Source organism: Thamnophis sirtalis, unplaced genomic scaffold (genome assembly GCF_051295495.1).
Source record: "Thamnophis sirtalis isolate CommonGarterSnake01/CBP01778 unplaced genomic scaffold, rThaSir2_p1.2 scaffold_2, whole genome shotgun sequence".
NCBI classification, from domain to species: Eukaryota; Metazoa; Chordata; class Lepidosauria; order Squamata; family Natricidae; genus Thamnophis; species Thamnophis sirtalis.
This window is the reverse complement of record NW_028261382.1, coordinates 70,311,939-70,338,667: the sequence shown is the minus strand read 5'-3', so window position 1 is coordinate 70,338,667 and position 26,729 is coordinate 70,311,939. Positions and strand designations below refer to the sequence as shown.

At 50.2% G+C, this 26,729-nt stretch overlaps 1 protein-coding gene across 1 annotated transcript; it reads left to right on the top strand.

Moving 5' to 3' along the window:
* The first annotated feature begins 448 nt into the window (after positions 1-448).
* On the top strand, positions 449-26,729 carry TGFA (transforming growth factor alpha). The gene is made up of 6 exons (XM_087705988.1): positions 449-623; positions 10,034-10,087; positions 20,219-20,336; positions 21,053-21,202; positions 23,133-23,242; positions 24,114-26,729. The coding sequence occupies exons 1-6, from the start codon at positions 581-583 to the stop codon at positions 24,119-24,121; spliced, it is 483 nt and encodes a 160-aa protein (XP_087562114.1). The 5' UTR covers positions 449-580; the 3' UTR covers positions 24,122-26,729.

Genomic DNA, 26,729 nt, shown 5'->3' with positions numbered 1-26,729 from the left:
TGCTGATTTTGGGATGCAAAGGAAGCTTTTATCAGAAATGTCACACAACAGAATAGTGGGAATGAAGAAGAGGGAGAGAGAAAACAGGAGATCAAGGGAAAGGAAGGAGAATGAAAGGCCTTCCAGAAAGTCTCTCAACAAATTGAGGATCTACAAGGGCAGTAACTATAAGAGGGATGATGTCCATTCAATTAATGCTAACCGTGAGAGAAAATAAAACGGAACTATTTTTTTTTTAAAAAGTGCCTTCCCGACAGGAGACTCGCGCAAGCGCGTCCAGACGTGCGTGTCCTATTTGCGTGTCAGCCGCGGCTGGGAGGGGCGCCGCCTGCCGGTCCCCGCCGCTCCTACAGCCCTCCGGCCTCCCTGGGCGCGGCAGCCAATCAGGCGGAGGGGGCGGGGCGCCAAGGGGCGGGGCGGAGCGCGGCGCACACCTGCGAGCCGCCGATCTGCCGGGCAGAGCGGAGCCTCCGCAGCCGCAGGTGGCAGCCTCCCTCTCGGCATGCTGGGCGCCGCCTCCGCCGGACACGGGCTGCGAAGGTGAGCCGCTCCCCACCCGCCACACCACGCCGCCCGCACCATGGCCAGCGCTGCGGCCGCCGAGCTCGCCCTGCTCGCCTTGGGTAAGTGCGCCCGGCGCCAGAGGGAAACCCTGCCCGCTCGGGGCTGCGGGTCTCCGCCTCGGGACGGGCGGCTTTCGAAGCCTCCCCTGCCCTGCCTGCCCGCCCGGGAGCCTGGGAGGGAAGAGGTGGCTGGGTGGGAGGGTCGGCGCGGCTGAAGCGGCCAGGCTGGGGCGAGGAGAGCCGGGAAGCGCAGCTAAGAATCTCCCTCCTCAATGAGGACTATCTGCTTTTCTTTAAAGAAAGGGAAAACTGTGCTCAAAGTTTTCCAGCCTTTTGCTATTGGGGATCCTCCGTAGCTAGTTGGAATTCTGGGATTTATAGGCACCAAGTTGACTTCAGGGGAAATTGTAACTATTTGCCTCTCAGCTTGTTAGGTTTAGGTGTGTGTGTGTGTGTGTGTGTGAGAGAGAGAGAGAGAGAGAGAGACCTATATGATGTGTGACACGACTTTTGATAATGTTTGGCAATTGAACCATTTGATATTGAAAAGAGTTTTGGTAACTTTCTGGCTATCACTAGTAATTTATTCCCCTTTAACGCCTTCTAAGGTAACTCTGCAAAGGGAGGGTTTCTTTCTCAATTGCCCCTCATTGCTCATTACACAAACTAAAGTACAGACCCTCCTCCCACTCCCAAGTATCCCAGCCTCTCTGGCACTTTGGAGTCAGAGGATCAAGACCTGTCCCTCCAATGTTCTGGCACATTTGCCATGTGCCATCAAAGCTTTAGCTGGCATTATTTTCCAGTCAGCCACCTTCTGGGCCACTCGTATCTCCCTCTGATTGGGGAACCGTGACTGCATTGGGAAGGAAGAAACCCTGGGCAATGTTCTACCTCCAGGGACTCTGGGTGGCTGGGGATCCCCATGCCCCACTTGTGCCGCTGGAAGTTCTGGACCTTACGATGGCAACCCATGCAGAGAGCCCATGCTGGAAAAGTCTCCTGAAGGACGGGTTGGGCTGCCGCAGAGTTTCTGAATGGTGGATGGTCCTGATCTGTTTCAGGGTTTGGCCGGTTTTTGTTTTTGTTTTGCTATATTTTTGTATCTAGAAACTTCCTTATAATTTGGAAATTTCTCCCCTAACGAGCTTTCAACAAAAATAGATTTGCCCTGAGTCACTCAAGTGATGCCATTCTTGCCCAGGACGTAGGAGAGCAATGCAATTGAGAAATTCCTGGCCCTGGCCTCCAGGCACCCTCATTAAGCATCCTTCACACAGACCTATCTTACTTCCTAAGTGCCTTGAATTAAGTGGGAACTACTCTGAGTAAACACATTTCAGGTCTAGCTGCAAAATTACAGGCTGGGGAATGCTGCTTGAGCGAGGCTGCCGATGCGGGGCTGTCAGGCAAGACTTGGGGAGAGAAGTCAAAGTCAAGAGCGAGCCCATCTGGAAAGGGGCTAACGTCCCCCCAGCAGGCTGCTTGTGCGTGTCTTGAGGGAAGCCGGTTGTCTTCCAGAGGATATTGATGTGGAACAATGCTAAGGATATTGATGTGGAACGATGCTAAGGATATTGATGTGGAATATGCTAATCATGGTTAAAATAAAGCTGCTCTAGCTCTGGAATTCAAAAATCTTTTTGGAGGTATAACAGTTTTCAGAGGCACACACAAGTTGACCCATCATTAGATGATAGCCATCTGAGATGAGGTTTATTTGAAAACTATTTGTCAGCAAATGGGCTGTTCACCCAGGCCTGATAATCATCTGATGAATCTCCCTTAAGGAGCAGATGATAGAAACCAGCTTCCTCTTCCTCCGACTCTAGACATGGTGGCTGTGCTTACTGGGATTTGGGGATCTCGGGCGCAACACTGAAGGCTCTCGTGTTAATACCCCAAGGAGTGTTGGCATATTCTGTTGGAAGCACTGCCAAGTATCAGGAACACCATCACCTCCTGAGCATCCCCACAGCAGCAAATTAAATCAGATTCCTTTGCAACCTGCAAGATGGTTTCTTCATTGTTTGGGTGTAATTCTTAGAAGGTTCAGATATCAAGTCCATGTTTTTATAGAGGTAGGATTGCTCAATAGTTATATAAAGAGGCTGCACCTTCTTTAGAGGGAGTTATGCATTCATCTAACATTATAAGGCCCATTCTGGGAAGAGGCTTCCTGCTCGTCTCCTGATAATGTCTGGGTGAGCAAGAAGCCGGACAGTGGGCAAAGAAGAGCTCACTTTCCAACAGGTGCGCCGTGGTGACTCTTCAGATATCCCTAGAGTGCCATCATTTTCCTTCCTCCTCTTAAAGGCCAAGCAGAGAGATCTGCATTGGAAGCAGTTACCCTCGCTGTGTCTATCAATCACAGAATCCTGAGAGTTGAAATCCATGCATCTGCTCTGTTGGACACAGATCCACTGAGAGAATGAACCGAGCTGATGATCTCCTTGTATTGGTTTCCAAACTTTTGGGGTTCCTGTCACCTATCCCTCTGGTTCTCGTCAGGGCCTCAGTCTGATCTCTGCAAAGGCTTCATTGTGTGCAGGAGCAGGAATGTGGCACCTGCCTGCAAAAGCATCTTAAAGCAACCATACCTTTCTGGTGTGGCCCATCTTCCACAGCGGGCAGGGAATCCATCCTAGGGAAAGTCATGGCTCCTTTAAGGAGCTGCAGATTGGTGAGCAGGTACTTTCTAGAGATGCAAGAGCTGCCCAGCCCTAATTACCAATGCTGGTTGGTTTCTGTAGCTTTTTAACCAAGTGAGATTATTGCACAGGTAAAGGCCCTGCCAGAGTCCAGCAATGTGTTTACAGGTGCTGCTGAAATAATCTGCACCACTCACTGTGCAATCCTCTGTCCGAGAGATCACCAAACTCCTTAAAGCTCCTGAGTCTCAGAGTTCTGGTGCCTGGACTTGCAAAGGAGCTACTCTCTTCTGCTGGCAGACACTTCTGGGCCACAGACTCTGCTTTCCAGCAGCCAGCTGGAGTTCTCCCCAAATTGTTGCCCCAGTTTTGACCAACAAATTCAGATGAGGCAGTAATTAAGAAATTGAGGAGACCTATATAGAGAGCCTCTGGATATGGGAGTCCAAAGAAAGGTTAAAGGGCAGAGCATAGATGCCAAATTGTTCGTTTGAGAAGGACTATCTGGAATTGACTAGTAGTTCCTCTTAATCTCATTCAGTTGAGCAGGCATTAGAGTAATTCCACTACTGTTCAAGTCTGAATAATTTCATATTTACAGCTATATACTAAGCAATTAAAGGCAACACCTCTGTCTTCTCACTGCCAAAGTCACAGTAAGGCTGTGAGGAAAATCTGAAGGCCTCTGGCTAGGCAGGAGCACCCTCTGCCTCTGCCCCTCTGCAGGGAAGACACCCCCCCACCCCAGTGCTCAAGGAGGAAGCTCCAGTTGTGTTTCCAAGGGCCAAGCTGCTTTCAACTGTGCTGTGGTGGGGAAAACTGCTTTTGTGTAGCATGAACGGTTGGGATGGGAGAACACTGCGGGGAGGGGGGGTCCAACAGGGTCAGCTTCAGAGAGCATCAGAAAGAGCAAGAGGAAACTGGGACAGCCTGTAATAATCAGCTTTGGCTTATTTTTAATTTTCTTTAAGGAACTTCTTCCATCTGTGTTAGGAAATATCTTGACAAATGGGAGGAGTAAATTTTCTCCACTGCTTCTCAAGTTTGCAAGGAGTTTGAATGCCGCTTGTTGCTTTTCAACAGAGAAGCCATTCCTGATTTTGGCTATGAGGAAGCGTAGCTGAAAAACCTGTTGTGGGAATCCTACCTTTTTCTCTGGCTCACCTTTTTCTGGTCCCGAGAGACCTGGAATGAACCACTCCACCCTTGGCTGGCAGATTCCTCCTTGCCACCGAAACTGCCTGGTTTCTCTCAAGAGAGCTGCCTGGGGCTGGGACTCTGAGGGCCCCTGGATCCCTCTTTCTACCATGCTTGCCAGTGGGAGGGCAGGAGCAATTAGGGGAGGGGGTGACAGGGTCTCAGTCTGCCTGGTCCTAAGAAGGCTTTCCTTGATATCTTGCAGAGGAGTGTTTCTCGATCTCAGTGCCTTTAAGGTGGGTGGACTCCAATCCCCAGAATTCCCCAACCAACATGGGTAACTAGGCAGTTCTGGGAGTTGGAGTCCACCCCTCTTAAAGATTGCTGAAGAGGCCTCTCTGGCTTGCCCGGTTGGTGGGGGAACCTTTCAGGATTCCCCAAGCAAATGAGGGCCTTTTGTCATGGGGTGGAAGGTCCAGGGTCCCTTCTCATCTTGGCTCTGGCCCCTGCCACAGATGGAGCTCCAATGGGAAGCCAAGATGGTAGCCAGCCCCCCTTTGGTGCCAACCACTTCAGGGCAGGGGGAGGACTTCAGGTGGGCCCACATCTTGGCTTCCAAAAAATGTCTTTGGCCTGGGAGGACTCTGAGGGGAGGCCTGTGTTGCTGATCCATGTCACCTCAGAACGGAGGGACCAACATCCTTTTTCTGGTTTTTTTTTTTTTTTTTTTTTTGGCTGTTTTCCAGCTCCTGTTTTATTTCTGACACCAGGTTGGAGAGCTACTTTCCTCCAAATTGCAACTGCACTGGACTGTGGTCCCTCCACATAGACATATGCCTTGAGGAAGGCCCCAGAAGGTGGCCTAAGAGGAAGCAGCCCTCCTGCATTAACTGCCTTCCCATCCTATTTGCCCCAGTGCAGTGCCAGGTCCCTCTGGGTTTGGGGCGTTTCCTGATCTTGTCTTTTGAAGTGATGGCTGGGATTTTACGGCAGAGAGTTTTAAGTGGGGGGGGGAGAGAAAGAGACCCTAGAAAGGAGGCAGAGAAGAGCAACAAAGATGGCAAAGGGCCTGGAGGCCAAAGCAGAGAAGGAACACTTAAGAGAACTAGGTCTACTCTAACCAAGAGAAGGATCTGGGGGAGGGGGGGGGAGATAACGTGAGCGCTCTCCTCCAATACTTCAGGGGCTGCCACAAGTAAGATGGAAGTGGGCCTATTCTCCAAAGCTCCTGTGTGCAGGACAAGAAGTAATGGGTGGAAGATCATTAAAGAGAGATTAAACCTAGAACTAAGGATAAATTTCCTGATAATTGTGAGAACAACTAACCAGTGGAATGACTTGCCTCCAGATAAGCCATTTGACCATGATTCTATGATATAGAAACATAGGGCTGGAAGGGAAGGTATAAGGTCGTCTGCTTGAGCAGCAGGCTGGACTAGAAGACCTCCAGGATTCCTTCCAGCTCTATGATTCTATATTCTGTGTTGTCTTTTCTAAATAACCCAGTTCCTTTGTCAAAGTTGCCACCTGATCAAAAAAAATAAGGGGGCGGGGAGGGAGCCTAAAGTTTCAGGCCAGGAACAAAGCACCCCTTTGTAGGACAGGAATGTAAGGGAAATATTTTTTCAGTTGTTTTACTGTTGTGGGGGCTGTTGTGATGTGTAGAGAGATGCCACTAAGACCATTATTGCTAAGCTCTTCCGTCCTGCTTAATCTGGCATGCTGCATTGCAGCTCCCATGGGTGCTTGCCATATGGTGGAGGGTGCCCTACCCGGAGATCTTCTCTATACAACACCTCCAAACAGTGAGCTCACCATGACCACCTGAAGTACAACAACATTTGGTATCTTTAGTTGCAACCATATCAGATATGACCATAAGTTCCTCTCCCGGTCAGAAAAGTGTAGTTCCTTCCATAGTTTTCCTGGAAAAAGAGGAACATGATGTTTTGTCCCTTTCTTACGCAATTGTTGTAAGGCATAAAAAGAACAAAACTCGAATGTCCAGGACAAGGGTTAGTAGCACACCCTTTTCCTAAGAATTCTAGAAATGTGCAGTCATCGTTTTCCATCTCTGAGCATCTCCTGACACTGATATCAAGAGGAGAGCTTACGTCTTGGTTTATGTATCAGTGTTCATCGTATGTGCTGCTTATACCCGTTAGAAAGTCTGAAAATAGTGTGGTGTGTGAGATCAGTCAACGGTGCTCAATAATTTCACCCAGGAAAGGTGAAGCCTCTCTGCTCCAGCAATCCCTGGATGGCCTCCTTGTAAAACAGGCCACGTTCTGTGACCCCCTCATCAAAACGCCCTTGCCCTTGGGGAGAGCGGTGGGGGGCAGACGAGGGCCTTCTGGGGAAATAAAGAAAGAGAAATAAAGCAATTGTATAATGATCTCTCATCAAAGAGACACTTGTTCAGAGGGATTGTATAGTGGACATAGGGTGGAGGAGTTTCCATCTCTTCCCCGGGGACTAATCTTGCTGCGGAAGTGTTAGAAATTGAGAGGTGCCAGTGTGACCCCCTCCCCTGGGAGGCTCCCTTCTCTGCCCTTGATCTGGCTGCCCTCTTCGATCTTGGCCTGGAAAGGAAGCTCCTTTCATGACTGAAGAAGGAAAGGCAGTCTTTAAACCTGGAAAACCTAGCAGAGGTTGGGGGTTGGGTGTAGGATTAAGAAGCCATCAGAAATGTGGCTTGTTTTTAAAAATTGAAATGAACTTTGCTTTTTATAACTTGTTTTATCAGGAGCCAAATTATTGGAAAGCTCCGTTACCAGAATGAGAGGTAGCTGTCTACCTCCATGGGGGTAGGGGTGGGGGGTTGCAAAAGCCAGGTTAGAAAGTGGCATTTCAGCCCTTCTGCTGAATGGGGAAGGGGCTCCTGGGGCCTCCCAACACAGACCCTCAGCAGCCTCCAAGCAGGGAAACCCAGCCAGGGAGTCCCTCTGCTGACTCATGAGGCTTCTGCTGAGTCAGAGGGAGTCCCCGTAGGTCGGTCCCTCCCCAGGAGTGCCTGTGCTGCCCACATTTTATCCAGTGGAGGCTTTCAAAGAAAAATCAGGCAGCCACTTACCTGGGGGGGGGGGTGGACTAGAGGACTTCCAAGTCCCTTCCTACCCAAGTACCTATAGCTGAGCCGAGCGCATCACATAACTGGCAGGTGGAGCCCTCTAGACTCTGCTCTTCCCAGATATGCACCTTATGCAAAGTGCCCCCCTGCCCCCCTCCCCCCCCCCGAGAAAGTAGGTGCAAACTGGAGTATTTGCTTTCTGCTGGTGATTTCTCTACCTGGGTTTCTTCTTTCAGTGGCTGGAGATGCAGGTGGGCTCCCCTTGGCTTCCCTTTCTGCCCCCTTGGAGTAGCCAGTGCCTCCCCCCCCCCCCCGATCAGACTGTGGAACAAGGGAGGATGGCCTTTTTCGGGAGGTGTTTCTTCTGCCTTAGGGTCACCCCATGCCTCTTTTCACGCTGCTCTGCTTCTCCCATGGTTGAGCTTTGCTGGCCTCATTTGGACTCCTGTCCTCTGGTGGGTGGGTGGTTTGATGGAGGCGCTTCCTCCCTCCCTCCCTCCCTCCCAGGGGTGCCAAGGTGCTGCTGCTGCCGTCGATTGAAAGCACTCTGGGGTGGATGAATCTTTGCGCAGGCTGCACATCGCTTCTCCCTGCGTCTTTCCAGAAGCGCACAAACGTGATTGTGCACGTCACAGTTTCAGCCGTGTGTGTGTGTGTGTGTGTGTGTGTGTTGGTTCCTTCCCTGCAGGTGACTCATTGGCATAGAATTTAAGGGAGGGGAGGAGGGGGTCAAAGTACAGCGTTCTCTACCAGGGCAGCGTAGCCAGAGCCGAACTCTGCAGCCTTGGCTAAGTTCCTTCAGCCTGTGGCAGAGCGCCCTGCCCACTCCCTCGTGGCCACGGAGGCTCTCCTCTCCAGGCGGAAACCAGAATATGCTGGCTTGGATGATGGATGTGTTGCACCTCTTCCTTCTCCTCCGCTATGGAGCCACATCGGTTTCTGTTTTGCGGTCCCTTCAGAGGGGACTCTGTGTAAGGAACACCAGGCTGGCCCTGAGGTCACCTGCAGGCCCAGGCCTTCCGTAAAGAAAAAAGCCCCTTTATCAGACGGCAGAAGCCGAGGCCGGTTCCATTCAGTAATTGACAGGATCTCTTCAAATGTTTGGATTTTTGAGGACTGGAGTTTGGCTGAGTAGAGAAGGCATCAAGGCATGAATTGGGCAAGCTTAGGAGGTTGCATTGCACCCATTGATTTCAGGGAGGGCATTGTGGGAAAGTTCCTCATTTTTTAACTGGTTTGCCACTTTGAGGACTTGCCCTGACTGGGGGATCCTTTCTGTTCCCTCTGCAAGGTGAGGGGGGATGGCACGAGAGGTTTTTCAGCGGTTGCATTAAGGGCCACCTGTGGCAACTGCATGATGCGCAGGCGGCCCAGGGAAGGGAAGGAGAAGTTTTTGCTTCAGTTGTCTCAAATTGGGCCACACTTTTTGTGTTCTGTTGAAGACCCAGTTCTGGGTGTCCAGTCAGAGCACTTGTAAATGGGGGAAGGGAAAGGGAAACACGCATAGCCCTGACATGGAAAATTCCTCCAGGGACAGGGCCGTGCTTGAGAAAATCAGATAAATAAATGATGTTCCTCCAGAGAACCTTACCTGGAATTGCTCTTGGGGCTTGGATGTCAACATTCTGGATTTCCCCTGACCGCTCTATTTAGAGGCTTCGGAGGACCAGAAAACAAATATTGTGATAGGATTTTTAAAGAAGAAAGCCCTCAGTGTGTGGCTGGAAAGGGGAGACTCTTTTAAGACGATGGGCCTCTGCGATTCTTTCCAGCGGCATTTCTCAACTTTTTAAGATGTCTACTCTTCAACTAGATCCTCAGAGCAAAGTATAAATATTGATAAATATCTAACCCCCAAATTGCGAGAGAACAGCACTCTACTAAAAGCTGCCTGCTGGCTGTGAATGCTGGGAGTTGAAGCTTAAAGTTGCAAGGCTGAAAAGCTCTGCTTTAAAAGCTCCTGGGTCTGTGGAAAGTGGGTTGCCTCAGTAGCCAGGGGTCAGCTGGTGCATAAGGACTGTATGTCTGTTCTATAGCAAGTAGTCACGGAGTGTGTCTTGCAGCTACCGATAGCAGCTCTTGACACACGTTCTCTCCCTCCATCCCTCCGCTCAAGTCCAGCTCCTTCCCCAGCTAAAATTACAAGCCTGTTTCCTTATTGCAATGGGACCAGAAAAAGGTTGGAATGTATGCATAATACCTACATAACTACACTGGTTTTGCAAATATGAGGCTACTTTGGAAAGTGGGTCACAGCAAGAGCTGCCGTTTGGATTTCCAGAAGATTTGCTCACGTGCTGAATGTCGATATAACTTCCCACTCTCCAGTATTTCAGAGGAAGAGAATGCGTAGCTGCCGTGGAATTGCCCTGTGCTACATGTGGATGTGGAAATAGGCATTCTGTCTGGGTGTGCTCACAGCCACCAACTGGCTCTAGAACAGGGATTTCAAACTTGACAATTTCAAGATGTGTGGACTTCAACTCCCACAATTCTACCTGTGTCTGACAGACCCAAATAACAGCTCTTAAAATATGTTGCCACAATGTGGTCAACTTGTATTTCCAATTAGCTGCTTGATTGTTTTTAACCTGGATGTTTTCTTCTTGTAGGTGTTTTGTTGGCGGTGTGCCATGCCTTAGAGAACACAACATCAGCCTTGAGAGGTGAGTTTATTGCATCGCAAGATATAAGGTCTTAAAACTTCACCTGCGACTCCTCTTCTCTTCGGGTGGGGCTGAAGGCTAAGCATCAGCCCCTCTGGGGCTTGAATACATGGAGCATATGGGTCCTCTCTAGCCAGAGGCCTGCCAGCTGGATTGGGCTTGTGGCCCCTTGCAACTGGGGAAAGACATAACCCCACGTGCTTGGAGGCCCTAGCTGATTTCCTCTGACTGGTTTGCCTATCCTAGATTGCAGTGAGGTGGGGTTGTTTGTGAATCAGCCTCTTTGGGGGGAACTCAGCTTTTATCTCAGCAGGCTGTCTGGACCAGACCATCGCCGTCCACTCCCAAGGTCTGGATTGTTGGTCCATTCAACAGCAACAGCTCTGACAGGGATCCAGGTGTCCTGGTGGATCCCCACTTCAGGAGGAGCCAGCCGTGTGCTGCAGCTGCCAGAAAAGCCAATGCAATCCTAGCTGCATCAACAGACAGACAGCATCAAAATCACCTGACTTGATTGTACCGCTTGGTAATGCCTTGCTGAGGCCACACTTGAAATGCTGCACCCAGTTCTGGTCACCATAATACAAAACAGATCCTGAGACCTTGAAAACTGTGCAGAGAAGAGAAACAAAGAAATGATTAGGGGTCTGGGTGCTAAACTGTACAATGAATGGTTAGGGGAATTAGGTGTGCCTGGTATAGGAAAGAGAAGGACCAGGGGTGACATGATAGCAGCCTTCCAGGACTCCAGCGAGAGGCCGTCACAGAGAAAAGGTCGGCCTATTTTCCAAAGCAGGACAAGGAAGTAATGGATGGAAGCTTATTAAGGAGAAATCCAACCTAGAAATAATTGTGCGAACAGTTGATCAGTGGGACCGGAATTGACTCCCGAAATTGTGCTCCGTCATGGACAATCCATCACGGGGGGGGGGGGGGGGAGGGGGGGGCATTTGACCCTGAGGGTGTAAAGACTCCTGCCCTGGGCAGGGTTGGGCTAGTATATGTTGCCATAAGCCGAGGACTACTGTATAGGTAGTCTTTGACAATTGAGCTCAACACTCGTATGGCTGAGCAAGTCCCTGGTTAACTGAGTTTTGCCCTATTTTGCAACGTTTTCCCCAGAGTTAAATGAATCACTGCAGTCATTAAGTGCCTCTGGCTTCCCCAGTTGACTTGTCAGCAGCCTTCTGGAAAGGCGACAAATGGTGACCACTGCAACTCTCATAAACACATACCGATGGCCAAGGCCCCGAATTGTGAACACGTAACTGTGGGGATTGTGCTGCAGTGGAAAGTATGAAAAATAGTCGTCACTTTTTTCAGGCCGGTTGTAACTTTGAGTGGCCACTAACTGCATGATTCTAAATCGAGAACTCCTTGTGCTCTTTCGTTCCTGCCTTGGCTCATTTCTTAGCAGGCGTGTGGGGTTCTTCCTGAGTTCTTCTTGCTGTCTCGAGAGGAATTTCTCTTTTTGAGGAGCTGGTCTTTCTGAAAATAACATCTCTTTTTCCAGAAATATCTGGGGCTCGGAAGTTACGCCGAACTCCCTGGCTCTTTGCCTTATTAGAGAATTTCATCCCAAGTTTAAAAGTTGCTCTATTAACAATGAAAGGGTGGGAGGAGGCATTTTAAACACCTGCTGAGCTTCCAGAAAGCTGCTGGACACACGTGCTTAAACCCCCCTCCCACAATTTCAGCATTGGATTGCAGCTTCCCAGGACGTTTGTCCGGACGTTGTCAGAGAACTCCTGGACATGTGTCAGAGTGCCCTGTGTCCTTGTGTCTCAAAGGCTGAAGTGCCAGAACTGGGTCCCCGAGAACTTCGCTTGGGATTGTGCAGCCAGCACCCCAGGATAAAGCCCCTCTAAAGCAGGTGTGGAGGAGGCTGCCACTTTGGGGGGGGGTCAGTGGGCAGGCAAAACAAGCAATCCGGGTGTTGCCTTCACAACCTGCCTGGTGCTCAGATGAAGCTTTCCTGTGTTTCTTGTGGGGAAAGGGCTTCTGCATCCTCACTCACCCCCAGACTTTTGCGCAATGTGCTCTCTTAATCTCCCTGATCCCGGCTGAGCAAACTCCAGCAGTTTCTCCAAGATACTTTTGGAGGACACCGCTTACTAATTGCTAAAATATGCAGGTGCGGTTCCAGACATCGCTGTGGTTGGTTTTTCTCACAGCAGCTTTCAGTGGCATCTTGTTTGGCAGATTCCGGTTGATGCTGCTGAGAGAAGCATTTGGTGCCGGTGTTGCCTCCATCACCGTTTCTCTGGAAGCGTTTTGCTCACAAAGCAGTGTCTGGGGGGCCCCTTTGTGGAAGGAGGACCCTCTTCTTTGCTTGCCCTCCTTTGCCAGGCACAATGACCGTCGGTTATGTGGTGGCCAAGAACAAGGGGCATTCCTCTCTTTCAGCTTGGCTTTAATTGTACGTTTGGCCCCGTTGTGGCACGCCCTTCGCACACTTGGTAACACGTTTCTGCTGCTGATGGTTTTGCTTTTGGTTCACTGAGGCTGTTATTCTTTCACTCTAATAATTGACCAGCTCCTTCTGGGCCCACATTTTAAGGAGTGTTGAGAGAAACTGGTGCCAGTTGCAAAGAAGGGGAGTGAAAATGGTCAGAGGGAAGGGATGGAGCAGGAGACCTTGAAAGATCTGGGAAAGTTTAGCCTGGTGAGAAAGAGGATTGCCGAAGGATCCTGGAAGGAGTGAGCAGGGCAGAGAATGGTGGATCTAAGGCAGGGGAAGAAGATTCCAACTCCTTCGGACAAATAAGAGCGGTGGGGGCCAGTAGCCAAGGAAGGGGAACAGGCACCTCTTTATTGGAGGCATTCAAGCAAAGCCAGGGAATTGTTTTCTGGGAAGGATGTAATTGGGGTTCCTACGGGAGAGGACAGGACTTGTGGTCCTTCGTGACCCCTTTCAAGTTGGCCATTCTATGAAGCCATGAAGTGGCCTCTCCAGTCGATCCCTGCCGATTCCAAGAAGCAATGCTGTCCCTTCTCTGGCTGGCTGTGAAAGTTGTCTTTAGGGCGTAGCGGATGAGAGGCAAGATAGAGGCAGCTTCCTGTCTCCCATCAGGGTCTTTGGATCTTTCCTGCTATCCCCATGTTGGGCCTCAACATCTGGAATCCTTAGGATTAAAAAAAAACCATTTGGAAGTAGCCATCAACTTTCATAAAGTTCCTCACAGAACATTAAGCTAATATCGTATTGGTGCATGTAGCAACCATATGCTGAGCACCCCTCTCCCCTCCCTCTCTTTTTCTCTTTCTTCTTTGGCAGGAGCTTCTCTGGGCTCCCGTGGCTAGATTGCAGTCACTGGAAAATCTGGCAGCACAAATTGTCCTGTTAAGCCCAACTTAACAATCAGCAAAGTAGGAAACACAGTTGTGCAGTGGGAGGTAATAGTGCCTTAAACTACAGCACCCATAATCCCTTTCCAGTGACCGGACTGCCGGGTGTGAGGGGAATTGAAGGCACCAGGTCATCTGGTTCTGCAGTTTGAAGTGTTGCAAATGGGAGAGGGTGAGGGATCCTTCGTAAGTCTAAGAAATATTGGGGCAGGGTCTTTCTGAGGCCCACCCTGACCTCCTCACCTTCCTCTCTTAAAGAGGAAAATCAGACTCTGTAGTTGAACTGCAGGATTTGCCCAAATGGTGCCTTGAGGGCATCTCCCAAGTTTTGGGGTGGCAGCACCCACACCTTCTGCCTGCCCCATAATCCTCTCAGACACCCTTTGCCCCAGCTCTGAGCCCATAGATTCAGCCCTGCCTTCTTTGACTTGGACACTCCAGGGTCCTGCAACTCAGGGAGAGGGTCTCTTCCTCCCTCCCTCCCTCCCTCTCTCTGTCCCTCCCCCCCCCCTCTCTCTCTCTCTCTCTCTCACACACACACACACACACACACACACACACACACACACACACACGACACCACCTAGATGGGAGAGGCTTGATTGGCTCTTGATCCTGCAAGCCAAGCTCAACCTCTTGAAGCCGAATTGCCCAGCCTTTGTTGGGGCTGCTTGGTACTGTTGTTGGGCAGGGTTAGGATGAGTGCCAGGAGCCAGTAGATCAAAGGGGAGTTGCTAATTTCAGCTGAAGCAGCGCACTCTGTTATTCATCAAGTAGCAGTCTGGGGATGCTTTGCAGCCTTGGGAAGGGAAGGCTGAGCGGCAGCTGCCGAGCCAGGAGGGGCACTTCAAGGAGTAGTAAGGAAGTGCAACTGTTATTTCATTCTTCCCTTGACTTCCACACTCTTGTGCGAGATGTGGGATGCTGCTGCTTTGTAGCTCCCCCAGCCCACCACCATCACCACCAGCATAAGGAGAAGCAGAGCAAAACCCAGCAAGGCAGGAGGGAAGGCCGGCCATCTGACGGCTGAAAGACCAGCAAACGAAGATCCCAAATAAGGAGCATTCTGAGCATTCCGTGCATTAGTCAGTGTACAATGAAAGGTAACAGCACCTATCCAGGTGGGGAAACAGAGCCTCTGCTTCACAGCTAACAAGGCTTGCAAGAGGGAATGTGTTGCTCTGGCCGAAAGCCAGGAACCCGGGCCATTAGAGATGCCATTTAAATCCCCCCCCCCGTCTGTCTGTCTGTCTCTCTGTCTCTCTCTCTCTCTCTCTCTCTCTCACACACACACACACACACAACCTATAAGAAACGGACAATTGGAGAGCAAGCCGGGGCCAAAATGGAGCCTTTGTGCGCCCTCCCACCATGTCTACAAGTGTAGGAAGGAAGTCCTTGGATTTGCAGCTACACTGGGATATTATAAGGACTTCTATAGGCATTGGAGAGGTTGAGCAATAGGAAAATATTGCCAGAAATTTCAGAGATGACCTTATTGTGAGATACTCTCAGATACACCAATATACTCAAGTCCTTCAACTACCTTAAAATAGGAAGAAAAAGGGGGAAAATAAGCTTGTGCAGAGACCCTTGCGGTGATGTTCATTCCAGAGGCTTCCTCTGTCTCGCATGGCTCTAGATCCCACACACTTATTCTTTGGCAACCGTTTTGACTGACTCGTACACAAGTGTGAAGTTATTCCGCTGCCTGAGCTCCCTCTGAGGTTTGGAGGATTTTATGAAAGGATAGGATTGAAGGGCCGTTGAGGGAGAGGGAGGGAGGCCATAAACCTCTCAGCTTTTCACTTTTCTGGCCAGGGCTACAGAAATATTGGCCACTTGGTGCGGTGATGCTGCACAACAAAACCCCAGCAATGTCTTGTTGTGCATAGAGGGTGGATGGGGTGGGTGGGTGGGCGTGTTCATGCTTTGCCCAGGTTCAAAGAGAAGGAGGCTTGGAGACTTGCAAGGGGTCAATTCATGCACCTCGGTTATTTATGCAGCCTGTGTCTGTTGGGCACTTCCTTCCTGGCAGTCGAATAAAAACCCTTTTCTAGCAGCAAAGCTTGACTTTGGAAGCGAAGGGGAAAATATAGGAGGCTCTGCCACCTCCACATCAAAGGGGCTGTTTGTCTCCGTTTTCCATGCTAATTCTTCAAGGTGGAAACCGCCATCGGCAAACGAAAGGGGTGCATTTTCCTCCTGAGAGCATTTGCCGTCCACTTTGGCTATCTGACAGGCATCCATCCGTTGCTTCCCTGGCAAAATGAGGGCTGCCAAGGGGAAACTTGCTCACCTGTGGGCAGGACAAGCTGACAGGCTGGAAAGGGGATTCTGGAGTCAACCAGGTGGTTTTGTGGGTGTGGCCAGGTGCAGGTTGTTTTTTTCAAGACTGTATTTATTCCTGCTGTCCAACAACCCTGAGATGCTCTCTTCTCTTCCGTTCTTTTATCTTCCCTTTGTTTCAGTTCTCCTAAAAGTTTCTTCTAAGGGCTACTTTTTCTCACTTCTGTTAGTTAGGCCATGGAAATAACCTGCATGGATGTATTCTGCAGAACTCTTCTAATGGCTATTCCTTTACCGTGTTCACAGAGCATATATATTTATTGTTTATTAGCTTTTTAGCCTGCTTTTATTACTATTATAGGGGCCATGCCTATAAACCTAATAACTGTTCTTATTTTCCCACCACCACCACCACAACAACCCTATGAGGTGGGCTGAGCTGAGAGAGAGGGGGGGAGTGCAAGAGCATCAGGGGGCCTAAGCTTCGTCTGCAGATTGACGGGGGTCTCTGTCTTTTAACCCTTTTCTTCCTTTTGACCCCAAATGGCTAGGAGGCTCTTCTTTAAGGGCTCCTACAAGCGATTCCTTTTAATGCAGCTCCATATCATTGAACCACATTTGTCCCATCAGGTCAGCCCATCCCAGGTGGGTCAGGCAGGGAAGGCATGTTGCAGACCCTATCAGTCAACTCCAACTGGGGGAGCCTTCTCTGCCATTAGCCCTGCCTTATGGAATATTCTCCCCCCCCCCCCCCGCCTTCTTGTCTTCCACAAAAGAGTTGAGCCGTGGCTCCGTGGCCTCCTGTGCGGATCTCAGGGGAGCAGGCAGCTGTGGGGCCCTGAGACGCCTCCCTTCACCTTTTAACACTTTAAGCATCCTGGCCTCCTCCTAAATTCTGAAGTGTTAATCTCATACTATTTTTATATTTTAATGTTTTATTGTATACCCCCCTGCCCCAAAACACCCTCTCTGAAGGAGACAGAGGATTCAAAAATGTGAAAAATAAATAAAAACAAATAAATATTAACCCGACTCCATCCTTGGGCTAATCTTCCACCTTCCCATTAGATTTCTGGAGTGGAAAAATGCCTCTTCCCTCCCTCCCTCCCTCCACCTTTGATGGTCCCATGTTGCTCTGTTGCCTGGGCTTTTCGGCGCCTTTGGGTTCTGGGCCAGAGTTGGAGCAAGAAGGCCCTTTGACTTCCCAATGGGCCCCTTTCAAAGTCCTTTAATCTCTTCCAGGTCCAGGAAATGGCTTCCATTAATTCTGCTGCCTGGTCTGTTCTCCCTTAATGGGAACAGGAACTTGAGGAGGCTTTGAAATGGAAGGGAGATTTTCAGAGGGGCAGGATACAGTCTGTAAGCTCTCTGGGGAGGGTCAGGGGAACATTTGGGGCTGGGGGCAGGCATAAGGGAGCCTCTTGCGAATGGAAATTAAGTAGTAGGAATCCAACACACACACACTCACACACACACACAGTCCCAATTCCCAAGGAAGGGGAGGCTAATCCTCACCCTTTGCAGTATAAAGTGGGAGCAGCCAAGATATGGCTGCCGGTGAGGGTGGGGGTGGAGGGGCTGTTATTCCTTGCATCCCTGGAGAAAAAACGCCGTAGGGCAGACCAGAGGTTCTCAACCTGTGGGATCTGCAATGCCGTCACATGGGGGGGGGGTGTTTCCGGCGAAGGCTTGAAGAAATGTTATGATTGAAATCTTGAGTGAAGCCTTGGGGGGTCCCGTGCCCACAAAAGATACTTCAAGGCGGTCTGCAGTGGAAGCGAAGGGAGGCTACTCAGTGGCTATAAACTCCTGGGTGAATGAATGTCAGTGGAAAGGGCTGTGACCAAGGTCTCCTGCTTTGGGCTTTGGTAGCAGGACAGACCGGACAGCGGCATGGCTGGGGGGATTCCAGGGCTCCTCAACCATGCAGAGTGACACTGACCAAAGGGACCGGATGGGCATTTCTCCTACAGCTCTCACGGGGGATGGGGTCAAAATCCAGGCGCCTGGCAGCTTCTGATAAGCAAGATCAATGGAGGAAGCAGGATTCACTTCATGAACGTGTGATTCACTTAACAACTGTAGTGATTTGCTTAACAGCTGGGGCAAAACAGTCATAAAATGGGGGGAAACTCACTTAACAACTGACTTGCTTGGCAACAGAAATGTTGGGCTCCAACACTGAGGTCATGTTGAGGACTTTCTCTATATATGTAATTAGCCGGTGTGCCTTAGTTTCTCGAACAGAAAGAATGCTTGAAGCCGTTGGGTTTCCCGCCCCTCGCTTGCAAGAGCCAAAAACGGGAGAGAAAGGAGAATTCAGGATTTCAGAGACTTTGCTGCTTTAAGTGGGTCTCACAACCACACCACACACCCCCGTCTGATGAAAGAGGCTATAAAAGCTGGTGCAGTGGGAGTCCTTTGGAGTGGGACAACCGCAATCAATCAAATAAAATGACAGATGGGATCACTTTTCAAGGGCCCCAGCGAAGCCTTTGTTGTTCCGCACAGAAAAGATTTAATGCCGCTCCCCCTCAGAATCCGGAAGTCAAGAATTTAGGCTTCAGAAATTATCGCCACTGAGCACTGAGTGACTTCCGACTGCAAGTGTCTGATCTGAAACTTGGAGCACTTGGGAATCGGGCTCTGGCGGCTGCACATGTGCGGGCGAAAGGCTGCTCGGCTGAGGTTTGCCTCTCTCACTCATCACGGACAATAAAAGGGGAGGCAGAGCCACCCACCCACTCAGGTCCTCCAGTTCTCAGAATCCACTTAGGGCAGTTTTCTTCCGGTGAAATATGAAACTTGCTACAACTTTGGGCTGATTGCGTAACCCACCTGGTTGCACCTGCTGGAGTCTTTCATGAGGAGTGAAGGCATGCTGGCCAAGGGAACGTCGTGTGTGACTCAGGGCAGCTCCTGATAGGGCTGCTGGGGGATCCAGCGTGGGGAGCAGTGCTGGGGATGGAAGTGATTCAGAAGGCAGTTTCAAGACAGATGGTTCCCAAGGCTGGGACTGATGTCACGCTCCATTAGCCTCTTCCTGCAAATAGATGTGGTTTGATGGCAGTGCATTCCTTCCCAGCCCACCGGCCTGAGAAAAACATGGCCAAGTTCCTTCCGGGACTCAGCAGCTGCTCCTGCTCCTGGGATGCTGAGGTTGAGCCTCACAGCAGCATCTCGTGGCCGGATCTCCAGGCAGACAAGAGAAAAAGGGAGCTTTGGACGGTGGGGCCTGCTGGGCCTCTCCCTTCTTCCTCTGGACTCTTAATTTTCACGATGCCTTCCGAGAGGTGGAATATAAGGTCGTTTTCCATGTACAGGTAGTCCTCGCCTAACAACTACAACTTGGACCAGAATTTCCATTGTTGTGTTAATTGGTTGTTAAGCGAGATGCCACATGACTGCCCACATGGCTGCTTCACTCAAAGGCTGCAGTCCTGGCTTGTGGTCGTTAAGGATGATATGTGTCGTTCAGGAGTCCACGGGGAGGGTGCGTGATGCCCTGGAAGCTGAAAATCCTGCCTGCTGAAATCCAAGTGGGACCTTCAGCCCCGGAGGGAAAGAGGCCCATCTGTGGCCACAGCCGTCTCCCCAAGGCCCCTGAGACGCCCATGCGGGGCTCCCTTCCTTACCGGGCAGCCTGGCTGCTCAGAAGCCAAAAATCCTCCCGTCAAAATCCATGAAGGCTTTTCAGCCCCATAGTGAAGAGAGGTCATGGCTGGCCTGAGGCTCCTTCCCTCCTGCCAGAGCCTCCACTGGGGAGCTCGGGCTCTGCTTGTTCCTCTGAAAGTGCTCCCTCCAAAGGACGTCAGCTGCCCTCCTTCCGTGGGATGCAGGGACGGGGTTCAGGCTCTGCTCCCTCGGCAGGCGACTTTTTCAGCCCGTTGCCAGAGGCGAGAGGAGTCCACTCGGCAGGCAACAACCACCTGCAATTCCCCACTGGCTTCCCCATGATTGTCAGGAGCCTGGCAACTGGCTGTAAGTGTGAGCAGGTTGCCAAGTGCCCAAAATGCAGCCTTGTGATGATGATGATTGGATTCCTGGCTTACATTTAAGTCTTCATTTTGTATTATGCTGACACTGACCATATGAATACATTATAAGCAGCAGACTCTTTATTCCTAGCCATAGAAATTGGAGTGAGAATAGCAGCAGCAGCAGCAGCAGCAACAACAACACCGGTGTTTTAAGACTTGGGGGGATCTTCTTGGCCTAGAGGACTTCCATCTAGTGCTTGGGTTGAAGTGCCCCTTTGTGATCATTCGATCACAGTTTGGCCTTGCTGGGGTCACACAAGGTCTTATTTTCCTGCCTGTGAAATGGGCGTAATAAGAAACCTCACAGTTTGTCATAGAGTGCACTTGAATAAAACATTTTGAGAATATTCTAAAGGAACTGGGCCAGGAAAGCCAGGGTGGAAGGGCCTTTGGAAGATATTCTGAAGGGCCTCAGCACAGATGTGAAAGCTAATCGATCCTCTTGGGCTTCTAGGTCCCCCGGTGGCAGCTGCAGTGAGATCCCACTTTAACAACTGTCCAGATGCCCACAGTTCCTTTTGCTTCCATGGGACGTGCAGATTCCTGGTGCAAGAAGAAGAACCAACGTGCGTGTAAGTCTTTGCGTTGCCTTCTGAGATGCCTGCAGGGGAGCTTCCCAGTTGAAGGGAAAGAGCCCAACCAGAGGCAGCCCTGGGAGCTCAGGAAGCCTCCCTGCTGGCCGAGGCCCTGCAGGAGGGAGGGTCTCCTGAGAACCTCTGCTTACCTGCAGCTCTTGTACTCTAAAGGGGGACTTTCCCTGAACTTGGTGCTCCAGAGCAGAAACGGCCCAACAGCGCTGGGGATTTTGGAGTAATGCAGCAAGTTAATATACCCACATGCAGCTGCTAAGGCTGAGAGACCCCACCTAGGCAATATACCTTCGACATCTGGATTATTGCATCCCATACAACCATTTGTCCAAGATGATATCAGGTCTCCTGCCATGGGTTGGGGGTTGGACTAGTTGACCTCCAAAGTCCCTTGCAGCCCTGGGATTCTGTGTTCTAAGATTTAAAAAGACCGAGCAGAGGAGATGAGCCACACAGAAATGGAGTCTCATAAAAAGGGGTTGAGGCTGAGGGCAGATCCTGGCGCTTGAATCTGGTGTTGGGCACTGGGCAGCAGTGGGCCGGTTCCCCTCCAAAATCTCTCGCACTGGGGCGGCTGGAGTCCAGACCGTCTGTCTGCCTGCCTGCTGGGTCAATCCCCCTTCAGTGGGCAGGAGCTGAGCCGGTGCTTCCCTCCCTCCCCTCCTAAGAGATGCTTTGGCTTCTGTTTTCCTTGCCAGGTGCCACTCTGGGTACATAGGAGCCCGCTGTGAGCACGCCGATCTCCTGGCGGTGGTTTCTGCTGCCCAGAAGAAGCAAACCATAACCGCTTTGGTGGTGGTTTCCATCGTCGCCTCCATTGTGCTGGTCGTGGTCTGCGTCCTGATACAGTAAGTATAATTCTATGTGAGGCTGGTTTGAACCCACCTCTGCTGAAGCCTCTTTGCAAGAACTGCAGGCCAGGAGGCTCCTCGGGCGCAGGGCAGACACCCACCCACCCCCGGTGTCGACATGGAAGGAAGGCAGCAGCTGGCAGATTACTGCCCCATTGCCTTCCCGAGCATTGCCTACATTGAATCCGGTAGATTCCCTGAATTGAGACTAAAATCTGCCTGGGGGAGCGGGGGCAGGGAGGGTACATGCAGCTAAATTCAGCTGCTTGGGGGGCAAAACAGCCGCAGACACAGTTTGGAAGCTCTGAAAAGTGAAGCAGCCCCTTTTGAGCTCAGGACCCCCCGAAATGCTCCAAGCAGCCCAACTGGCTCTCAGGGAAGCCTGGGTCACCATTGCAGAGGAGTGTTTGGAACTCACAATATGCCCTCTGACTATCATTGAGAGCTGTACCTTATGATTCTTGACAAATGAATCTTGTTTTTTTATGCGCCCTGAGAGCATCTGCACCAAAGACAAATTCCTTGTGTGTCCAACCACACTTGGCCAATAAAGAATTCTGTTCTATTTTATGCACATGATTGCGTGAAATGAACGCTTGGTTACCCTGGCTGTGGTTCAGTTCTCCTTGAAGTCACAAACTCCTAGTAGTTGGAAATCTGACTTCGTACTCAAGAGGTTCCAATTCTGTGAGTGAGTGTGGCTGGGTGAGATGCTGCAATGCTTGTTAGTGCTAAACCATGGCTGTGCTTGTCAGTAAGGTTTAGGAAGCTCCAAAGGGCACAAAACAGGGCAGTCCTCTTTTCACTTACTGCTTCTCCTAAACTGTTTAGCAAAGGATCCTTGACAGAGGGATCAAGTGCTACTATTGCTATTTAGATATTTAAATTAGAAGAGATTTTGAGTTGGCAGGAAAACGTTTGAGAAGGCAATTTAATCCTGTTAAAAAGGGGTTGATGAAGGCGGAGGGAGGACTCAGCAGCCCCCCAGCTGGCTGCTCCCTTGGGCTCGCCATGCAAGGCCAAAGAGCCACCTCTCAACTCCTTTGCAGAAGGCCAGAGAGGGGGGAAGGGATATTCCATAAGGTGGAGGTCATGGCAGAGAATGTCCTCTTCCTAGACCCAGAATCCTTTGACTGATGGGGTCTGCAGCATGCCTTCCCTGCCTGACCGGGTGGGACAGGCCAATGTGATGGGGAGAACCTGGTTCCATAGGTAACCTCACCCCAGCCATGTAGGGCTTTATAGGACCCAGCCAACACCTTGAACTGGACACAGAAGCAAACTGGCACTGAGTGCAGCCCACATAGCTGAGTGTTACATGCACCCTTCTTTGGGCCCCTAAAATTGCCTGCGGGGCCACATTGCATTCCTGTTGAAGCTTCTGGATACTCTTCAAGGGTAGCCCCATATAGAGCCCATTGCAATGGTCCAAATGGGATGACAAAGGCATGAGTGATGGAGCCTTCCTCACCAGGAAAGGGCATAACTGGCACACAAGGCAGAGTTGGGCAAAGGCCCTCCTGGCCACCTGCCCTGCCTTTCAGCCTAATTCTTGATAGGGGTTTTGGGGTCAGTACACCATATTTGGCTGTCAGTATTGGGTTAGCCAAAAAGCTGCTGACAAGACTTGGCTTCCAGTCTTGGGTCAAAGGGCTTCCATGCTATTGACAGACTGAGGGACTGTGGCCCATTTCTGGTGTGAATCCAAGCTGCTATGGGGTCCTGTGGACAAGTCTTGGTTCAGACAGGCTGAAGCCACGTGCCCCAGACCACACCCCCTCCCGAGGCTGCCTCCCAACAAGTCCCCCATTGTTTCTGCTCCGGAAAGTGATTCTCTGCTCCTTCCTTTCCCTCCTCGCCTGCCAGCCATTCCCATTCTTGGCCCAAACTTTGTTCGATTAACCCACCATTGTGTGTGTTTGTGCAGTTGCTGCAGGATACGAAAGCACTGCGAGTGGTGCAGAGCAATGGTTTGCCGGCATGAGAAACCCACCGGGCTGCTGAAGGGGGCCACGTCTTGCTGCCACTCAGAGACAGGTAAATGAACATTATCTGTGCCAATCCAGCATTTGCAATTTCAGGCAATAAAACCCTGGTTTTTTTTCTTTGGCCTGAGACAAGGAAGGAGGTGGGCACTTGAGCCTTCTGGCTTTGCAAGCAGAAGGGAAGATGCATGGAAAGGAGAGCCCTGAGGATCCAGGCCAGGGTCCCAGGTGAGAGCGCAAAGTTTGCTGGGCCTGTTTGTGGGGTTTTTTTTGGGGGGGGGCTCTCTCCAGCCTCTCTGCGAAGGGGACTCCTGCCTTCAATTGAATGATGGGAAGTCCTCGAGGACTCCTGAACATCTTGGCTGAGCTTAAAGGCTAAGCAGGGCCAAGTCTACCCACTCACGGCTGAGAGACTGCAAGGCCAGATGGGAAGTCAGGAAGATCCTCCCAGGGAAGCCTCCTCCCATAACTCTGCTGGGAAAGTATTCCCAGGAGTCAGGCTTGGCTCAAGAGGAAGCCGACCCAGAGGGATGAATGAGAGACCAAGACAGAAGCCTGGATTGTAACAGTATGAAAAATACCAGTCCCCAATCCATGTCCTCAAAACACACTGTATTAGCCCTTCCCAGGGAGGAGAGGAATGAAATGGCCCCATCTCCTCCTCCTCCTGCTCCCCCTGACGTCCTTCAGGGTTAGATCCCTTTGGAAGGTCAGTGGTCTCGGCTGAAGACCTGCTTGCCCCAGTCTCTGTCTAGTCTCCTGCTTGAGCAAGGGGGCCGAATGAGAAGACTCCAGAGTCCTTTTCCCAATTCTGTCATCCTGTGAAAGAATCCCTTTTGAGTCCGGATGGTCAGTATTGTGTTGCTGCGCCAGAACAAAGAGGTTTCTGTTGCTCTGGACTGACCTCTTTGCTTGTTTTGCAGTTGTCTGACAAAAACCATGGAAGGGAACAGCACAGAATTCGACCTGAGAGGCCTACAGTCTTCTGAAAAAAAATTTCATGTGGACAAGACAGTTTCCAGGGATTTAACCAGGAAGCCAACGCAGTGCAACTTTTGAGGCCGCCTCCGGATCTTCCCCCGTAACACTGGGCATCCAGAACTTTGCTGAAAGAGCTGCGTGGCCGGTGCCGCTTCTGACTAAACCTGTCTGTGGTCTGTGACCACCAGCAAATCTCCAAGACTTCTTTTTAGTCGAAATAGAGAAGAGTGACAATCGGCAGCTTTACATTTACTGTAAGCACCAGCTTGTTCTGGTTTGCCTTGGAAAAGGTTTATTTCATGGAGACTGGATCCAGCGTTATCTGATGGGCTGCCTTGGCTTTGCCTACCTGTTGCATCTTTGGACTCCTCTCCAGTGGAAGGATGCTCCCCGTTAGGCCTCTGGGAGTAGTCCCACTCTCCAGTGGGCACTCAGCCCCAAGTAGAAAAATGCCAGGTAGCCTTGCCCATGTTTGTAGTGTCCTATTTGGGGAAGGGAGAGGGGGAAACATTGTGGGGGAGGGTAGACTGGAGCCAGGTGAGAGCAGAAGTTCCTTCCCCTTCCTTCCTTCCTTCCTTCCTTCCTTCCTTCCTTCCTTCCTTCCTTCCTCCCTCCCTCCCTCCCTCCCTCCCTCCCTCCCTCCCTTCTGAATCATTGCTCCTCGACTGGGGTCTCTGGGTAACTTGGTGGCACCTCTGCTACCTTTTTCCAAGAAGAAAACAGACCACAGAAGCCTTAGTTGTTATTACATGACGGGTAGGCATGGGCTGTTGAAAGAGGTGCATCTGGCTTTGTTTTTAATACTGACTTAAATGCCTTTGAGCTAGATGAGGTTTACTAAAAATCAATTTTTAGCAGGGGTATTTTTAAAATGCTGCACCGTTTCTTGGTTTACTACTTGTATGGAATTTCTAACTATTTCAACGTCTTGGGAGAGAGAAGATTCCTCCAAGTCACAAACATTCCATAGGACTAGGAACAACATTCCACAATTGTGTGGGCGCTTGAATGTTTTGACACTCCCCACACCCCGGCACGACAAAAGGGTTTGGTTCCAAGAATGAGGTAGTTCTGGGAAAGCCTGGGCAAGTGTGAGCTAGGGTGGCCTTCCAGGAAGACCTTGGAAGCCAAATTCTTCTCAAGAAGCTTGAGAAACTCCTGAGGTGGAGGAAAGTTCTGCTCCAGAATCGGCCCTTTGGCAGCTGCATGGAGGTTTAAAGGACTGGTCCCGTGAGGACCAAAGGTAGAAGGAAGCGAGAGAGATGGCAATAGACCTGAGTGATGGCTCAAGAGCCATTCTGAATTGGCCAGCTATGAATTCTGATTGGCATGCAAGCCAAAGCACCTTCAGTTTCACCTTCTTTCCTTCGCTGATGGAAAGAAGATCTATTTGCCGACACTCCTGATTTCTCAGGTTCCATTTCCCCAGACGGATGGCTTGACATGTCGACGGGAGCTTCGTGCCAAAACTTTGTGGCCATGTGACAAATTGGTTTTGTTCCTCAAGTGGTCTGGCTGACAAAGGCTTCCGTTGTTTTTAGTGGGCCGATTCTCTTCCTGCCCTGATCGTAATGGGATTCCCTCTGACTTTCCTCAAAGGGGAAATAATGGGGTTCTTAAACCCGCCCCCTTTTTCCCTAGCTTTGCTTCTCAACAACCAGTCTATAGATTGGGAGTTTCTCAAATAAGTAAAAAAGGAAGAAAGGAATTCCAAAAAGCACGGCCTTTTGCACAATCCCTCAAGGCACATAAATTAGAGCCATAGAGCTACAGAAAACGTACCTTTGCTCAGTTGAGAATTGCCCCAAAGGAGAGCTTGGATCTTATCAGACTTGGTTCAGGAGCTGCAGCATCCAAGGACTTTGGTTGCCTTTCTCCTAAATTAGGCTTTTGATACATCGTCGAATGGGAAACCAGTTTGTCCAGGACAGGATGCTCTCCCCTGTCCAGGGGAGAAAAGAGCCTTCTCTGAAGGCAGCCTTCTGCTCTTCTCTGGGTTTCTGTTTTGTGGGTTGCTGTTTAGAAATAAGATGTACCCTGTCAGCTGGCAATTGTTTAATCTGACGTGACCCAGACTTATGGAATTGATTGACACTAGAAGTATCAAGGCTTTGGGGGAGAAAAACGGTTTAAAATTCTCAAATGAAATATTTCTGCTAAAGCAAAAGAGGCCTTTTTTCATCTTAAATGCATTTGAATTATGCTGAATTATCAGCCACTAAATGCCTCTTCCCCATTCTGTGTGTTGACGCTGTTAACGTTTTGTCCTTTTTCACAATTTAAGTTTAGTTTGGTCCACAGCCAAACTGAAGTTTTATTTTTAGCCAAGGTTACACTTTTTTTCTTCTGTATATATTGCACTGAAGGTTACTATTTAATATTTTAATTTATTGTGTAGATAAATTAATTTGATTCATGTAAGATGTTTATGTGATTGGTTATTATTTCTTCCTTAATACGCTGAGTTAATAGATATTTAAATGAGTGAAATACACTTTTCATAATACCTTGTTGTATTTTTTTTAAGGAAGGCTATAAATTACATAAGGAACTCTTTA

Excerpts from the sequence above, each read along its gene's own strand:
- TGFA (XM_087705988.1), top strand. The coding sequence starts at position 581 with ATGGCCAGCGCTGCGGCCGCCGAGCTCGCCCTGCTCGCCTTGG. Across the intron at positions 10,088-20,218 it reads CACAACATCAGCCTTGAGAG|GTCCCCCGGTGGCAGCTGCA; the intron begins GTGAGTTTATTG and ends TTGGGCTTCTAG. Across the intron at positions 20,337-21,052 it reads GAAGAAGAACCAACGTGCGT|GTGCCACTCTGGGTACATAG; the intron begins GTAAGTCTTTGC and ends TTTCCTTGCCAG.